Consider the following 15,565-nt stretch of genomic DNA (forward strand, 5'->3'; position numbering starts at 1 on the left):
CCCTTCTGTCTCCAAGTTTAGAAAACATATTTATTATCTCTATACAAACTGCAAAAAAAACTTAATAATAATTACAAATAACCTTATTAATTTAAGCTACCACAAGAAACAAATCTCCACGTGTGAAACAGGAGTATTGTAGGTCATTTAGTCCAACAACAAACATCAAACAGAAAAATAGCTACAAAAGAGAATAAACCGGTGCCAGGACCATATTCTTTCCAAGAAAGGAGTTAACCTGCCTCCCACCCCCCCAGTGTGCTCTTGTTGGCAAACAGGTCTAGGAGATGAAATGCCGGATAAGGAATGGGAAGCCAGGAGTCCAGATTCCAAGCAAAAGGAGCTGAAAGCAGCCAGCCGCTGCCTCCTGGTGTCACATCCTACCTGGGAAGAAGGATTGAATCAATCCAATGAAGCTTGCTTAATGCCTGATTAGACAGTTGAGACCAGGTGCCTGTCAGTGTGCTTGCAGTTCTCGCGGGTCTCCTGAAAGCAGAAGCACGGGCAGGTCTGATCCTGATCCAGCTTCTCCCTGAATGAGCTGAGGGAGGTCAGTATGGGCCCAGCGTGACACCCCAGGCCAGCTTCATTTCTGCTGGCCCGGCTTAATTACGTCACTGAAGCATTAACTGCTTGTTTGATTGGAATGTTTGGATGAGTTTTTTTCCTGCTCAGAACTTAGGGATTTCATGTTGCTTATTTAATGCAGTAGTATCTTGTTTCGGAACTGGAAACAGGTTATTCACAGTCAGTCAGTTAAGGGCTGGACCGTGGGAGTGTGAGGTTGTGGGGGGCTGGAACGGGGCTGGGCAGGGCTGCCAGGGTCCAGGAGTGTGGCCCCCAGCAGCAGGCTGATCCAGCAGGGTTTCTGTAGGGATTGGAATTGCCAGCAGCAGCGAGGCTGTGGAGCAGGATGAATTGGTCCATTTCAAGCTCAGCTGGATCAGTTTGACGTGCCCCCAGGTGAGGACCGTTTGTGACGTAGGCAGGTATTGAAAACCTGCTGGACTGCAGGCCAAGAAGACTGGCCTTGAGCTCCCCCATTATCGACACTGAGGGGAGCTGTTTGCATTTTTCATCACACAGCTGCACTGAGCCCAGACAGGTGTGTTATTTTTTTAACTTTGAGCTCCAAGTTCAAAAGCTCTTATCAGAATGCTGATGGGTTTAATACTCTGTAATTCCACCTCATGCCTCAAATGTTCAAGCAGCTTCTTAAAAGATCCCTGGCCATTATACTAGCGAGAGCCACAGATTTGATTCCTCCTGGTTCTCGCATTTGACTTGCTTGTGTTATAGCAACACCAATGGCCTGTCCGCAGGGGAAAGAATATGGTCACTAGCATCTTTTTATTTTGCTTTTCTGTTCTGGTACAAAATCTTTTCCACGGAGCGCTGAGGAGGTAGACATTCTCTCTGGGATGGGTGGCTGGGGGCCTGGCCAGAAGACTGCAGCTTCCACGCCCTGATCTCCTTTGACCCTGCCGAGTGAACTCGAACTCCATAAACTTCTGCACAAGGTGAATGTCTTGGGAATGGTCCCTTCTGCTACAGCTCTTTTATCTGTGGCTCAGAGCTGCTCTTTCAGCTTTGTTCTTGGCCACCCTGACGTGTGTGCCGAAAGCAGCTCTCAGAAACAGGAAGCTGAGGAAGCAGACAGCGTCTCAGGACACAGAGAACAACACTTTCCACGGGGACAGCAACCTCGGACCTGGGAGGAGCTCGTCTCCGTTTTGCGATGCGGCGGCCGTGTTTGGCAGCTCCACTGAGAAAATCTACCTCCTCCTCCTCCGTGAACACTGGTCCTGTTAATATACACAGATAACCCCACCCCAAACCCACAACACCAAAGTGCAGAGCTCAAAGGAATATTTACATCCTGAAAATAAATATTTGTCATGGAGTCGGTGAGGCGAGAGAGTGTGGTGGTACTTGGCCTTGCGGTTCTGCGGTTTTCTTAAACCGTACGCGACATCCTTCCTGCACGGCCTCGGGCGGACCGCATGTGTTACAGATGCAGTATATATAGTCCAGCCCTGGGCCCCGGCCCCAGAACCTCCAGTGTCCAATCTGTCCCCAATGTCCACCTGCTCCCTCAGTAGCTAACCACAGGCTTCTGGGATAGTGTTTCCAAGCTCCTCAACCATCCAGAGTGAAGAAGCCGGAGGAACTTTCGATTTTGTCAAAACCATGATGATGCTTTCAGCTCCTGCTGCTGGGTCTAGATTAGTGGTCCCCCGCCCTGCTGCTGGGGGGTCCCTCTGCCTGCTGGCTTTCATTCCAGCTGAGCTGTTAGTCACTGGTGTTAATTGATGGTCTTGCTTACAGCACTAGATCTATTCCTACTCTCGGTCCTTGTTTTTGAAAACACACTTTCAAGTGGATCAGTCCAACAACATGCAGCCTGGAGATCTGGCTTCAAATGTTTAGCAAGAGCCTGTTCCCTTCTCTCTGTCTGACAGCTGATCCGGTCACATTGACCAGAGACCGGCGAGAACGACACTATCAGACGCCCACAGTGAGAGGGGTTTTCCTTTGCACAGGCGTCAGAAACTAGTACTGGGGTGATACCAGCTACAAAACCCACCCAGTGCTGTAAGAGCTGAAAGCCCGTTAAAAAATCTTGGAGGGACAGTTAAACTCAACCAGCCCACAATGAAGAGCACTGCTGGAACTCAAAGGAGATGCAGAGGAGCCCCATAGGATCAGGACAGGGAACCGCTGGTCTGAATGGTTTTCTTAATATATTTTAAAGTTGTTTTTTTGCTGGGCCATTAACCTGGACTTTTCTGTAAAACCTAGTGGAAGCAGCACTGCTTTCCGTACAGCTCCTATTCCCCTCCAGCTTGCAGCGGCTCTTTGGCATCGTGCCGGTCTGCGATCTAAGAGGACATTCCTGTCTGTCAGCAGGCAAACTGTCAAAAGTGAGAACTGTAGACCCATCAGCGCTTGAAACAACACTGGCTTACTCATTTTACCTTTTTTAAGACATTTTCTCAATATTGTTATTTCTTAATTTCTCTTTTTCAATGTATGAGTGACAAATTCACCACAACTGCTGGCTGTGGACTGCACAGGGCACAGAAGCAGAAGGCTGTCTTTGATTTCCCGAGGGTGGGAGAGCGACTGGCTCTGAGCCCCGGGTGTGAGAGCTAAGCTCTCTGCTCTTTGCCCTGTGCTGCTCCTGCGTGCCTGCCCCCAGTCAGCCTGAGCAGCTCGCAGGTCAGCTGGGCCGGCCCAAGGGTTCCAAGCTCAGAACCAACAAAGAGACAAATTGATCACTTTCTTCAGAAGGGGAAGGAATGAAACGTTCAGGCGACTTTGAATCTGGCAGGTGGTCCTCTAGACCAGCTGAATAAGGCAATGTCCTCCCAGGACAGCTGGGGTCTGTGCCCCACCCAGGTGGGCCTCGGTGGGGGTGCTCACTGAGTGAAGAACCCCCAGTCCCAAGTAAAGCTGCTGTTTGTAACCCTGACCATCAGGTATGCTAGATCTGCAGATTTTTACGTTTGAGTTGGCAGTGCGCATGTTTGCACCGAGAAGAGTAATTCTTGACGACTGCGTACTATCATTCTTCTTCTCACTGGTGAAGGTTGCTGCCCTCTCTGCACAGTTGAAACCATCTAAAGCACAACAAACCCTCATACTTCTTATTCTGAAATTCTTCTAAAGGCTTCACCTGGATTTGAACACCCTATTTTCTCCTCGTGGGTTTGAGCAGCACGTGCTTGTGAACCGGTAGCCAGTGGTTTTGCTGGGAGAGCAGTACAGCCTCCTGGTTCTGAGTGAGACCAGCAGCCCAGCGGAGCAGCGTGAAAGATTGCCAGTCCTCCACACTGCAGTGGCGGGGATACGCTTTGGACACCAGAGTAGCTGCAGAAATACTGCAGCATCATCACAGGTAAAAACAGCGGTGTGTTACAAAGGAGTCACAGTAGCGGATTCAAACAAGGTTCGAATCACCAGCCATGCCGTCAGCATCAGGACTCGCGAACACGACCAGCTCACCTCAAGTCCGGATCTTCCAGGGGCTGCACACCGCACCTCCTCCAGATACCGGGTTCAACACCTCTGGATTTCACGGCTTATCCCAGAATTTCTGTCTTCGAGACAGGAACGGATCAGTAACTGAGGTGCAAGTGGACTCTAATGGAAAGAGCTCACTGACTACAACACCCTCAAAGCTTAGTAGTTCAAGACACAGTGACTGAGCCTTTCTGCTTTGTAGTCTTTCCTTTCAGCCAGAGGGTTCTGCTCCACCATCAGCAGTCTTCCCATTCTGTTGTGCTAAAGGATTTTAGGCAGTTTTGGAAGGCACTTTGTTTTGGCTCTTGAGTCAGACACAGCTCGAGTCGGAGACGTGGTGGCGTGTCGGACAAGTGGAGCTTGAGATGGGGAGGTGTGTCAGACAAGCGGAGATCGAGTTGGAGACGTGGTGATGGTGTGTCGGACAAGTGGAGTTCAAGACGGGGTGAAGCATCAGACAAGTGGAGCTCGAGTCGGAGACGTGGTGGCGTGTCAGACAAGCGGAGCTCGAGTCAGAGTCGTGGTGGAGTGTCGGACAAGTGGAGCTCGAGTCGGAGACGTGGTGGGGTGTAAGACGAGGAGCTCGAGTCGGAGACGTGGTGGGGTGTCAGAGAAGAGGAGCTCGAGTCGGAGACGTGGTGGGGTGTCAGACAAGGAGCCCGAGTCAGAGACGTGGTGGCGTCAGATGAGAGGAGCTTGAGTCAGAGACGTGGTGGAGTGTCAGAAAGGCAGAGCTCAAGTCAGAGTCATGGTGGAGTGTCAGACAAGAGGAGCTCGGGACATGGTGGCGTGTCAGACAAGAGGAGCTCGAGTCGGAGACGTGGTGGTGTGTCAGACAAGCGGAGCTTGAGTCGGAGATGTGGTGGAGTGTCAGATGAGGAGCTCGAGTCGGAGACGTGGTGGAGTGTCGGACAAGTGGAGCTCGAGTCGGAGACATGATGGAATATCGGACAAAGTCGGAGGCACGGGTGGGCACATCTCTTTCCGCCAACAGTGACCTCAGATCATTTAGTCACTGAGTACTAATGAGCAAATAGTTTGCATAACGTCTGTCTTTGTTTTTATTTGAAGGTGCCATTTTTAACAGTTCTCATGTCTTGTTAAAATGTTTCGCATCTAAGCAGGATCAGTTTTTAATCAACAGAGCTCAAAACAAGAGAATCCCATGGGCAATTGAAAGGGATTCTGTGGAGCTCCTTAAAAAAGCACCATCAGTTGAAAACTAGTCACTAATAAATGCTAATTAGCTCCCAATTAATTGCCCAAAATCCTTTGTCACAGCACCAGTTAATGTGCAGATTGGGAAGTGCAACCACTGGCGAGCCCCTTCAGGAGTTCAACAGGAAAAGACTAACAGAACAGTGAAGCTCAGTTACTCTTAGTTATAAAGTGACGGTTCTTGTTTAACAGTCAGGTGGCTGTGTTTTTAGTCTCTTATTTGGTCGCTGTCTACGTGGCGTCTGTTCGTGCGCTTGGGCCTCTGGGCGGGGCTCAGCTGGTGCCAGTACGACTCGCAGTACTGGTTGATGAGGCGGATCTCCGACTGGCCCACGAGGTGAGGGGGCGGGGCCAGGGAGCCGCGGAGGGGCGTGGCCTCCGCGGAGGAGTGGGCAGGCCCGGGGAGGTCGGAAGCCGTGAGGGCCTCGATGATCTCGCGGTCGAGGACCCTGAGGGCCACGCGGGCCACCGTGTGCTTGAAGTTGTTCTCCGTCGCCAGGCAGTGGTAGATCCCGGCGTCCGATCTCCGGACCGACTTCAGCAGGATCCCGTGGCCCGTCTTCAGCACCTGCCGGTCCCGGTTCAGCTGGGAGAGAGGGAGAGGCAGGGAGAGGAGAGGGAACAGAGTGATGATTGGTACCCCTGGCTACACAGGAAAACCGCGAGAAGCAGGGGGAAGGAAGGGAGACTCGAGCGAGGCGCTCTCCAGTCTCTCACCACTTTCCGGCGCTGCGTGCTGTCTCTCTGGAAGAGCCACTTGACGGTGGCCTGCGGCGATCGCGGCTGGCACTCCAAAAACGTGCTGCTGCCCTCTACGCCGAACTGGACCGTCTCCCGGAGCCGATTCTCCACTGGGGACAGAGGACAGGGTTAGGGCTCCCTTCCTTCTGCTGGTCCCACCCCACCTTCTTACAGCAACGCCCCAGGAACAGGGCAGGAGCGCTGGGGCCCCAGGCCCCCGTCCGCGTTCACGGGGTCAAAGCGAGTGCCCTGCGGCGGGCGTGTCCACTTGCCTTTGGCGTTGAAGCCCCGGCACTGGCGCAAGGGGTCCCCGTGCTTGATGTCCTGCCGTCGGCTCCTCCTGCCCGGGAGAAAGACAAGCAGGGGTCACCCGAGAGCAGGACACAGGGGTACAGGGCAGACACCCCGTTCGTTCTCCCCTGGAGGGTTGCCTGGAAGAGCTGACCTAGACGTACTGGAAACCCAGGGGTCCTCACCTCTTGGTGGCGGGGGTGAAGGCGGAGCAGCTTTCCCCGTCCCAGGCGCAGTAGGGGTCTCGGGCAAGGCAGCAATCCGAACAGGCTTTTCCGTAGGCACCACAGCGGTGCAGCGAGACCTGGGAGAGCCCGCTTTCCGACGACACGTAGAGCTGTTGCTGTGAGCGGGAGTGAAAGAAAGGCTGTCAAACTCGGACCCGTGTCCCACCGCACAGCCCATGCTGCTGCGCCTCTGAAACAGGCATCCTGATAGACGCCCGAGCGGAAGGACCCATGAGCTCACAGTCTGTATCACTTACAAGGCAGCAATGAAGTGAGGAATTAAATCAGTACAACAGACAGCCACTGCTAAATTCGCACAGCTCATTTAGAATTCTTCCTCTCGTACAAAAATCTTTGACAAACCTGCTCCAACAGGATCATGGTGTTTTTTTTCTGGGCCATAATGAAAGTCCTACTGAAAATTCAAGACCTGTAGACCGCATGCACTGCTGAAAAAGCTGGTAATCCACAGAGATCATTCAGATTTAGATTGGGCCTAAAATAACTTCAAAATAAGCTTGCAGATTATGGTCACTTCAAGAGTAACTGCAGCTCTTCTCTTCTCTAAAAAAGAACAGGTTTAAGCTCCTTTATGAGAACCTCTGTCCTTGTGCCTCTTTGCAAAATACTGCACTTTGAAGTTCATCAAATTATATCAAAACATGCAAACAAGTCTTCCTTAAAAGCGACCGTTCAGTGGCGCTGTACCATAGCAGGACGTCCTGAGAGTGTGTGGGTCTGCTGTCCCTGCCTGAGCCGGCCCAGTGCCAGCGCGGGACACTGATGCTATGTGTCCCATAGAGGGCAGCAGTGCCGAGTGACCATGAATCAGTAAGAGAGGTTTGCCCAGAGCCTGGCACTCGCACCCAGGGCCACAGAGCTCAACTCACCCTTTTGGATGATATCCTCATCGTTCTGACTGGAGTTGGAGTCTAAAAGAAACGTGACATAAAAGAAACATTAAACAAAGGGTCGTGATGATTTTTACTGCTGCTGTTGTCACTGCTGATTCTACTGCAATCAGGAATTTCTCCACCAGCAGGTATGAGAGTTACCTGAAATAGATCCTCTTTCTTCTGGCTGCTTCTTACATTTGTTTATATGGGCTCATTTGCTCTTGGTGATGCCCTGCAGTGGTGTTAAGGGACTGGGCTTGGTGAGGCCCTGCAGTGGTGTTAAGGGACTGGGCTTGGTGACGCCCTGCAGTGGTGTTAAGGGACTGGGCTTGGTGACGACCTGCAGTGGTGTTAAGGGACTGGGCTTGGTGAGGCCCTGCAGTGGTGTTAAGGGACATGTGGTGCAGAAAGAGAACTGTTACCCTGAACACTTCCACCTCCTCCAGGGTGAGCTCCTCGGTGGTGCTGGGGTCCTTCGGCAGGACGATGACCTTCTGGACCGTCCCTCGGTCTAAAGCAGGGGGCAGGAGTTGGGGGAGAAGCAGTTCAGAGGAAGTCATGTCTGTCCAGAAGTGTAGCAGTTTAACAATGAGCAGCTCGTCCACCAGTCACCCATCACAGAGCCTCTCGTTCCTGGGGAGGGTCCAGGCAGCCCACCCCACAGGCTTAGGGTGCAGGACAATGAATAGATCATTGTCTATTAAATTCAGCCTCCCTTATACTATTTATACCTGGAAAGGCATTTCAAGACTTGAATATATGGCACCTGCAACTGGCTTAGCCTGTCTCCGTTTCATTTTTTCATTTTATTACCGAGACAAAAATAATGCATTGAGCCACCAGTCTCATATAACAGATATTACACCAGTGTTTAAGTCCAGGGAGGTCAAGGCCCTCTCTGGGCATGAGCTCTATACAAGCCTGCTCGAGCAGCAGGAGGGAAGGTGTTGTCATTGCTTGCAGCCCCGGGGAACTGAGCTCAAACCCCTATGTAAGTGAGGCCCTGGTGTGCTCTTCCTCACCTGTGCCGAGGAAGAGGACCTCATATCTCCCATCCACTGCATCCACCAGGTCCACCGCTATAGTGGTGAAGCGGTAGTCCACCCCAGTCCTCACCACCAGAGGGCGCCGGTTCAGAGGGTAGACAGACAGGTACATCAGGGGGTGAGTGCGGATGAAGTTGACCACCTCGTCTGAGAAGTCTTTGGTGGTCCGGACCCCAGGGGTGAAGGTCCCGCCAGGACACTGAGAGCAGAGGGGAGCAGAGAGAAAGACCAGGTGTTAGACAAAGGCGTGCAGAGAGAGAGACAGTATTCCTGGCACGACAAGGCCCACCGGAGCCCAGAGATCCCCTCAGCCAGCTGGTTCCCAAGCTCACTGACACCAGCCAGCCTCAGGACAGCACAGCTACAACTCTAAAGGTCAGGGGCTGAGGATACCACAGGCCCTGAAGAAACAACACACACTCAGGGTGAATTAGTGATTCTGGAACTAGTTCTTTTTTTTGCTATCAGAAAGGTTTGCAGATGATGAAACACCATCAGGTTTTTCAGTCTGTACACCAGGTGGCGTCCCTGATGAGTTCTTCAGCAGGTCATATGGAACATCACCCTCAAGACCCTCAGGCTCCCAGCTGGAGACGTCCATTTTGCCAGGCTGCCTCACAGGCATGACCACCCCTGTACACATTGGCCAGGTGTACGACCAGGGTGAGAGTCAGTGACCACAGAGTCAATTAAAAGCCTGGCCACAGAAACTGGACACAGGCAAACCTGGCTGTCCAGAGGGGACAGGCTCAGTGCCCGCAGCCTGGCCACAGAAACTGGACACAGGCAAACCTGGCTGTCCAGAGGGGACAGGCTCAGTGCCCACAGCCTGGCCACAGAAACCGGACACAGGCAAACCTGGCTGTCCAGAGGGGACAGGCTCAGTGCCCACAGCCTGGCCACAGAAACTGGACACAGGCAAACCTGGCTGTCCAGAGGGGACAGGCTCAGTGCCCACAGCCTGGCCACAGAAACCAGACACAGGCAAACCTGGCTGTCCAGAAAAGACAGCCTGTGCTCCCACTGTCAGCAGATTCACTTTGTGCTGCCATGGAGTAATACTCTGGGATTAGACAACCCAAATAACAATCTCTGCACAATTGCCAGAATCACAGGAGTTATCAATCCTGCTGGGAGAGGAAGCTCAACAGAGTTTATAGCCCAGTATATACAGCCTGAGGAACTGAGAGTGACCCTCTGTGACAGAGTGACAGAGGGAGTAAAACAGTTCGATAAGGGGCACAGGGTGTTCGGGGAGAGAGGATTTCAGATTTTCTGTCTCTTCTTTAAAGTGCGAAACCCTGCATCTCTTCATTACATCCAAAATCAGGTGGAAGCAACAAAAGGTGACCTTTTGGACACGGCTGCGAGCTTCATGAGTGTGTTCCAGTCCCACACAACGCAGGCTGTGGGCTTGAGACGAGTAAGCGTGTACTCACGGTGCCCGGCCGTGGGTAGGGGATCTTCCCCGCGTACGGAGTCCACTGGTAGTTGTGCCCGTGCTTGTGGGAGAAGGGCCCGTTGAAGACGTTGCGGATGTCGGCCATGGAGTACACACACACCGCCGAGCCCTTGAACACGGAGCTGCGGGCAGACGGACAGGCAGGCCGGGTCAGCGCTCCAGGAGAGGGCAGGCCGTGAAGCGCCTGCCCATGATGGCAAACGAACACATCCGCCTTCACGGCGTGGGGCGTGGGGACTTACCCTGCGGTGGAGAAGACTGCGTACACCACCGGGTTCCGCTCGTCCTGAGTGGGCTGGATAAACACGTCTCCTGCGAGGAGACCACGGCACAACACAGACACGCGCATCAGAGTGGGGGAGAGGGCTTCCACAACCCGACACCCGCCACTCTCTGTGCAAAGAAGTGCTTCCCATTCTCCCTATTCTCCCCCGAGCAGGTAAGTAACTGGATACTGCAGGAGGTGTAACAGTGAATCTGGAGTTTGTGTGAGCGTGAGAGAGGCAGACAGAGCTCATTTCATTATAGTACAGCTCCAGCATTCTGAATGGACACCACCGGCTGTACATGAACACTTTCTAGCACTGCACTGAGCCTGGGGGACAGAGAGGGTCAGAAATGAGACAGTGGGATTTATCCTACGAAACACCATCTTACGCAGCTCATCGAAGTACGTCTCCACACCATCGTCCCCGATGACGGAGCACACCAGCCTGGCCTTCAGGAAGGTCGTCCACTTGTTCACCAGTGACCTCTGACCCCCGTCGTCGTTCTAGGCAACAGAAGACATGGTCACATGGCTGAGGGAAGCTGGTGCCAGGAACTTCAGGCAGCAGGACGGGGGGGCCCTCACCAGGCAGATGCGCCCCACTCTGGACAGGACGCTGGGACTGCTCCCGGACTCCAGAGACTTCTCCCGGAAGAAGAAGTACAGCTTGTCGTCATTCTTCTCCGTGCTGTCTGGGATCTTTCGCACCTGGATGAAGACAGGCTCTGAGGAGCAGAGAGGGACACAGGGATCTAGTCCAAAAGGCAGGTCTGCATTCCTCCTTTTCAGAAGGTACTGTTCCTCATGATTCTGTCCTCCTTTTTTGTCAAAATCGATGGTTGTTTCCCCTTTCAGACTTGCCATTTATTGGCACTTATCATTTCGAAAGGCATTATCATTCTTTATGATCTATACATCTGCTGGGGTCTGTATACAGTGCAGCTAATGAGTGTTGGAGTCATTGAAATTCACTGCCAGATGCACAGGAAGCATAATGAATTCACAATAGTGAATAACAGCACAATAACAGCTTATAACTCAAATCCTGCAGTGCAGGAGCTTTCCTAGTGTGGGTTTGTACAATAAAGTGAAGAGACTAATGAGGACTGCTTGTGTCTGACTGCTGGTGGGACAGGGTGGGCGATGGCCCTCACCATTAAGCCAGCGAGAGTCGTACTGTTCAGTCCTGACCGCCGGCCTGCTGCCCATCGTCCTGAAAATGGCTGCGTCTGTCCCCATGAAATCGACATGGACTCCCGCATAGAGATTCCCGCCTGGAGACAGAGGGCCGGAGAGGAGAGGGATAAGGACTGGTGCATCTGTCTCTTCCAGAGAAAAGGCTGAGCATTTTTACAGACACCTTTGTCAAAAACAACTGCCGAGGTTTTGGGAGCCAAAGGACAAAATGTGAACTCTCTTTCCTTTCTGTTAAAATCGAACGTTCCTCGGCTTCTTTTTGAGGTTAGAGAAGGGTGCTCGAGTTGTGAAATTTTGCATAAGAGCAAAAGTTTTCAAAAGCCGTCCCGCTACCCTGTATATCCAGGTCTTCCTCAGCCAAGCGTCTACAGCTTTTTCTAATATACTTGCTGATTTACGCAAGGTTTTATTCTGCAGAGCCTTACATGCACCAAAATTGATATGAGTTCGAATGCACTCTTACGCTGTAAATTCACTTTCAACTGTTGTTATTTGTATTAGTAGTAGTGTAACATTTAATAATAATAGATTTCATCTTTCACATCACTAGAGTGCACTGCAAACACATGGCAGAAATTATTCCAGGCTCAGAACGCTGACGGCAAAGCGCAAGATGGCTGCCTCTTTAGCTACGCACTACGGGAAACTTTCACATCTGGAGTCCTGGCTTGGCAGATCAGCTGAACTCTTTCACTGACAGAGCTGCAGGTGTCCCTCCTGCCACAGGGGGGCACTGTTGTGTGACAAGAAACGTCAGACAACAACAGTCCAGACGGCAGTCTGAGACCCAGACTGAACCCTGGAGCCACTCTGGTGTCTTTGCGTCAGTACTAATCTCGACCTCCCTCCCGTGCAAGTGGCTCCAGCAGCAGTGCTACTGTTCCTCAGGGACCTGTACCCGCTGGGCTTTAGGTCCTAGATCACACAGGCCCGAATGGCTGGTACTAGACAAGACAGGTTCGTCAAAGGCAGCACCATAAGGGATTCGTACTGATGAGCGCAGCAACACTCTCCTGCCGGGGATCATAGGGACACTTCCCTTTCCCGGACTCCATCTTTCCAGGCACGAAGCGGAACAGATAGTCCTGCAGGCAGAGAGAGAAACAGACGAGGGGGCATCAGGCCTGCAGCCGGGGGACTCTGGATTCATGACCAGGGTGGCCACAGGGATTCGCGAGCAGGCTGTGGATAGCAGCACTGTGACAGTGCGGACACACAGAACACTTCACCGCAAATCCCTGGTCTCTCCCTGACAGCCGAGCCGAACTCCGAGTGGGGTGGTGTCAGAATATCAGCCTTTTCAAACTTGTCTGACAAGTGATTCCATCCATCAACAACCCATCCACTCAACCGTAATGCATTCATAATCCATCCATCAGCCATCCACCCACTCATCATGCATTCATCAATCATTCTTTCACCCATGCACCCTTCATTCATAATTCATCCATCATCCACCCACCCACTAATTCATTCATATATGAATCATCCATCCAGCCCATTGTTTATTCATCTATAGCTGCTTGATCACATGGTACAAGCTGGCACACACACTGGACAGGAGGCGGGTACATCGCAGTGGACAGCTTGGAGGCACATGTAAATATGGCCAACATGTCTAGGACTTTATTCTAGTCATTCAGAATTCTGTATGAAGGAAGTGTGAATCTTTTATCAGTTTCCATAGGCTGTCTCGTGCCTTCTTTCATAAACCACCATCAGCTCTCCAGATTCCTGCTAGTTTTCAGTCTTTATTGATTTTACTGACTAAGAAGCTTAAAGTCTGTATATCTGCATGAGGAGATTGGCCAGAATCATATCTACATGTGACCAGCTTGCTTGTTAGTTATGTGCCTATGTATGTAACGCAGTGCTCTTCCTTGATATTTTTACTGCTGTGCATGCCCTGTTTTTCACCATGCTCTGTGTGCGATGGGGACCAGCCTGGCACTGCACTGAACCGTACCTCTGCCCTCCAGCCTCTGTTGATGTAGGTGCAGACAGGGCTGTAGGCTCCTGTGCCACAGCTGTACAGGTGGGTCCTGTTCCAGGGCTCAATCAGACGCACATAGTTGGCACACTCACCCTGTGAGGACAAGGCAAGACAGGATTACAGTGTGGAGTCAGAGCAGAGAGGCTGCAGTGCTGGTATTCACCATTTAAAGACCCATAAACCTGCTGCACTGGGTTTGTGGAGTCCTGAGTTACAAGAGTCTAGCATTTTGTCAAGGAGTCCCCTGATGCAAATTGAACTATATTTACCATGAGCTCTCACAGCTGCACATACAGTATTTAGGTGCTGACTGCTGTAAGACAGTTTTCAAATTTCCAACTGAATGAGAGCAGAGGAAGGATAATTTAATGATTCAATATCTTTTTTGTTATCTGGGCTTTATTCTCGGCAGTGTTATATTTTCATTAGTATGCCCACAAACTGCAGCCCTGCCCCCGGGAAGGAAGAAGAAGGCTCACCTGTTCCCCTTTCCCTGCCATCCTGCACTCCGCTTGTCTCTGGGTGGAGGCAGGCCAGTGGATCTGAGGAGCAAGAGGGAAGCAAGCACTTAGCCAGGTCCTCTGAGGGAATGGCCACATCCTGCTGGTCTTATAATCTGCAGATTTTGAAGCAATTCACAGGACACAGTGCACGTGGAACACACACACACGCAAACATGCAAACATGTACGCACACAAAAGACACACATACACAAACACACTCAAGCATGCACCCCGGCATCCTGGCCAAATTTCCCATTGGCCCTTACTAATCATGGCCTCCTAATAATCCCCCTCTGTGAACTGGCTTCATCACTTTGCTCTCCTCCCCACTGAGAGCTGGTGTGGGGTGAGCGTTCTGGCGCACTATGGCTGCCGTAGCATCATCCAGGTGGGGCTGCACACTGGTGGTGGTGGAGGGGATCCCTATTACCTGTAAAGCGCTTTGAGTGGAGTGTCCATAAAAGCTCTATATAAATGTAAACAATTATTATTATTACGCACGCACAAACATGATCAAACACAACACATGCACACACACAAAAACATACACACACAATCTTATGCAAGCATGCACGTTTACACAAACACACTTAAGCATGCATGCACACACATTCACACACAAGCACGCACACACAGACACACGTGTACACGAACACACACAAGCATGCACACACACATTCGCAATCCGAGGCAGCCAGACCTCGCCGTGCACAGTCACACACGAGCGCAGGGTCTTACTATGAGCGGCTCCTTGTTGATGTTCTGCATGTCCAGAGCCACCACGAACTCCCGGCTGCCCAGGTACAGGCGGCCCTGGTCCTGGTCCATCAGGAGAATCCGGTAGTCGCTGGTATTGAAGGAGAAGCTGAACGGCCGGACAGTCCGGGTCTCCAGCAGTCCTGTGACAAACACAAACCCCAGTCAGGAGAGAGAGACCCTCAACCCAGGGAGCCGCTAAGACACCAGCGGCATGGAGCTTTGATCCACTTTGAGTTTTGTATGAGCTGCCTGCTCTTGTATAGGACAACCCCATGCTTGGCAACAACAGCCAGCATCTCGTACAGCCTGAAATGAAACTAGTGGAGAAAGAAAGGCACCGTTTATAAACTCGATGCAAACATGAAGTTGATCTCCAAAACCCACTTATCAATAAAAAAACACTAATCAATAGTGAGGCACACTCTAGATAAGGCTGGAGTCATTATACACTAAGTCATGTTTCCTTGAACCCCATCACAGCGGAGCTCCCGGTCACTACAGAACTGCACTGGTCCTTCAGAAACAGAAGAGGGCGCCAAACAGCCAGGCAAAGAGCTGCCAGTCATTATGCTCCTTTTCTTCATCCCGGGTTTAACAGAGCTTAAGCAGGTGTGGAGATGAAAGACAAACTGAGCCGCTGGAGCTGCAGTGTCAGAGAGGAATCGCTGACTTCAGCCATAAATCCCTGTTGATGAGGGTGTGATGACAAAGACACTGCAGGAGTGTCTCTCCTGATAGACATTAGCAGGGCTTGCTGGGGGATGGCACTGCCACATACATCATACTCAGGCTCCTCCTGTCCTGTGAGCTGTTGCTGTCCCCTCCGCAGGGCTGATCGGCTTGAGCCTGGACAGAGAGGCGGAAACTGGGGGCGCCTGTGGGTATCCGAAGGTCACCCTGCGATCCTGGTGTCCTTGGACAAGCAGTGCCACCTTCCT

General features: G+C 51.8%; 1 protein-coding gene across 1 annotated transcript in view; it reads right to left on the reverse strand.

The window, feature by feature from the left end:
- Window positions 1-12: 12 nt before the first annotated feature.
- sema3gb (sema domain, immunoglobulin domain (Ig), short basic domain, secreted, (semaphorin) 3Gb) overlaps window positions 13-15,565 on the reverse strand; it is a 50,006-nt gene continuing 34,453 nt past the window's right edge. The window contains exons 3-18 of the mRNA XM_088937965.1: window positions 14,607-14,767; window positions 13,845-13,907; window positions 13,339-13,458; window positions 12,364-12,457; window positions 11,330-11,449; window positions 10,761-10,900; window positions 10,565-10,679; window positions 10,150-10,219; window positions 9,885-10,029; window positions 8,422-8,644; window positions 7,822-7,910; window positions 7,394-7,435; window positions 6,462-6,619; window positions 6,258-6,325; window positions 5,962-6,095; window positions 13-5,830 (exon numbers count right to left, since the gene is read on the reverse strand). Of these exons, the coding sequence (XP_088794091.1) occupies window positions 5,453-5,830; window positions 5,962-6,095; window positions 6,258-6,325; window positions 6,462-6,619; window positions 7,394-7,435; window positions 7,822-7,910; window positions 8,422-8,644; window positions 9,885-10,029; window positions 10,150-10,219; window positions 10,565-10,679; window positions 10,761-10,900; window positions 11,330-11,449; window positions 12,364-12,457; window positions 13,339-13,458; window positions 13,845-13,907; window positions 14,607-14,767 (2,120 nt within the window). The 3' untranslated portion in view covers window positions 13-5,452. The remainder of the gene's footprint in view (window positions 5,831-5,961; window positions 6,096-6,257; window positions 6,326-6,461; window positions 6,620-7,393; window positions 7,436-7,821; window positions 7,911-8,421; window positions 8,645-9,884; window positions 10,030-10,149; window positions 10,220-10,564; window positions 10,680-10,760; window positions 10,901-11,329; window positions 11,450-12,363; window positions 12,458-13,338; window positions 13,459-13,844; window positions 13,908-14,606; window positions 14,768-15,565) is intronic.

Source organism: Atractosteus spatula, chromosome 2 (genome assembly GCF_055471065.1).
Source record: "Atractosteus spatula isolate fAtrSpa1 chromosome 2, fAtrSpa1.hap1, whole genome shotgun sequence".
In the NCBI taxonomy this organism is placed as follows: domain Eukaryota; kingdom Metazoa; phylum Chordata; class Actinopteri; order Semionotiformes; family Lepisosteidae; genus Atractosteus; species Atractosteus spatula.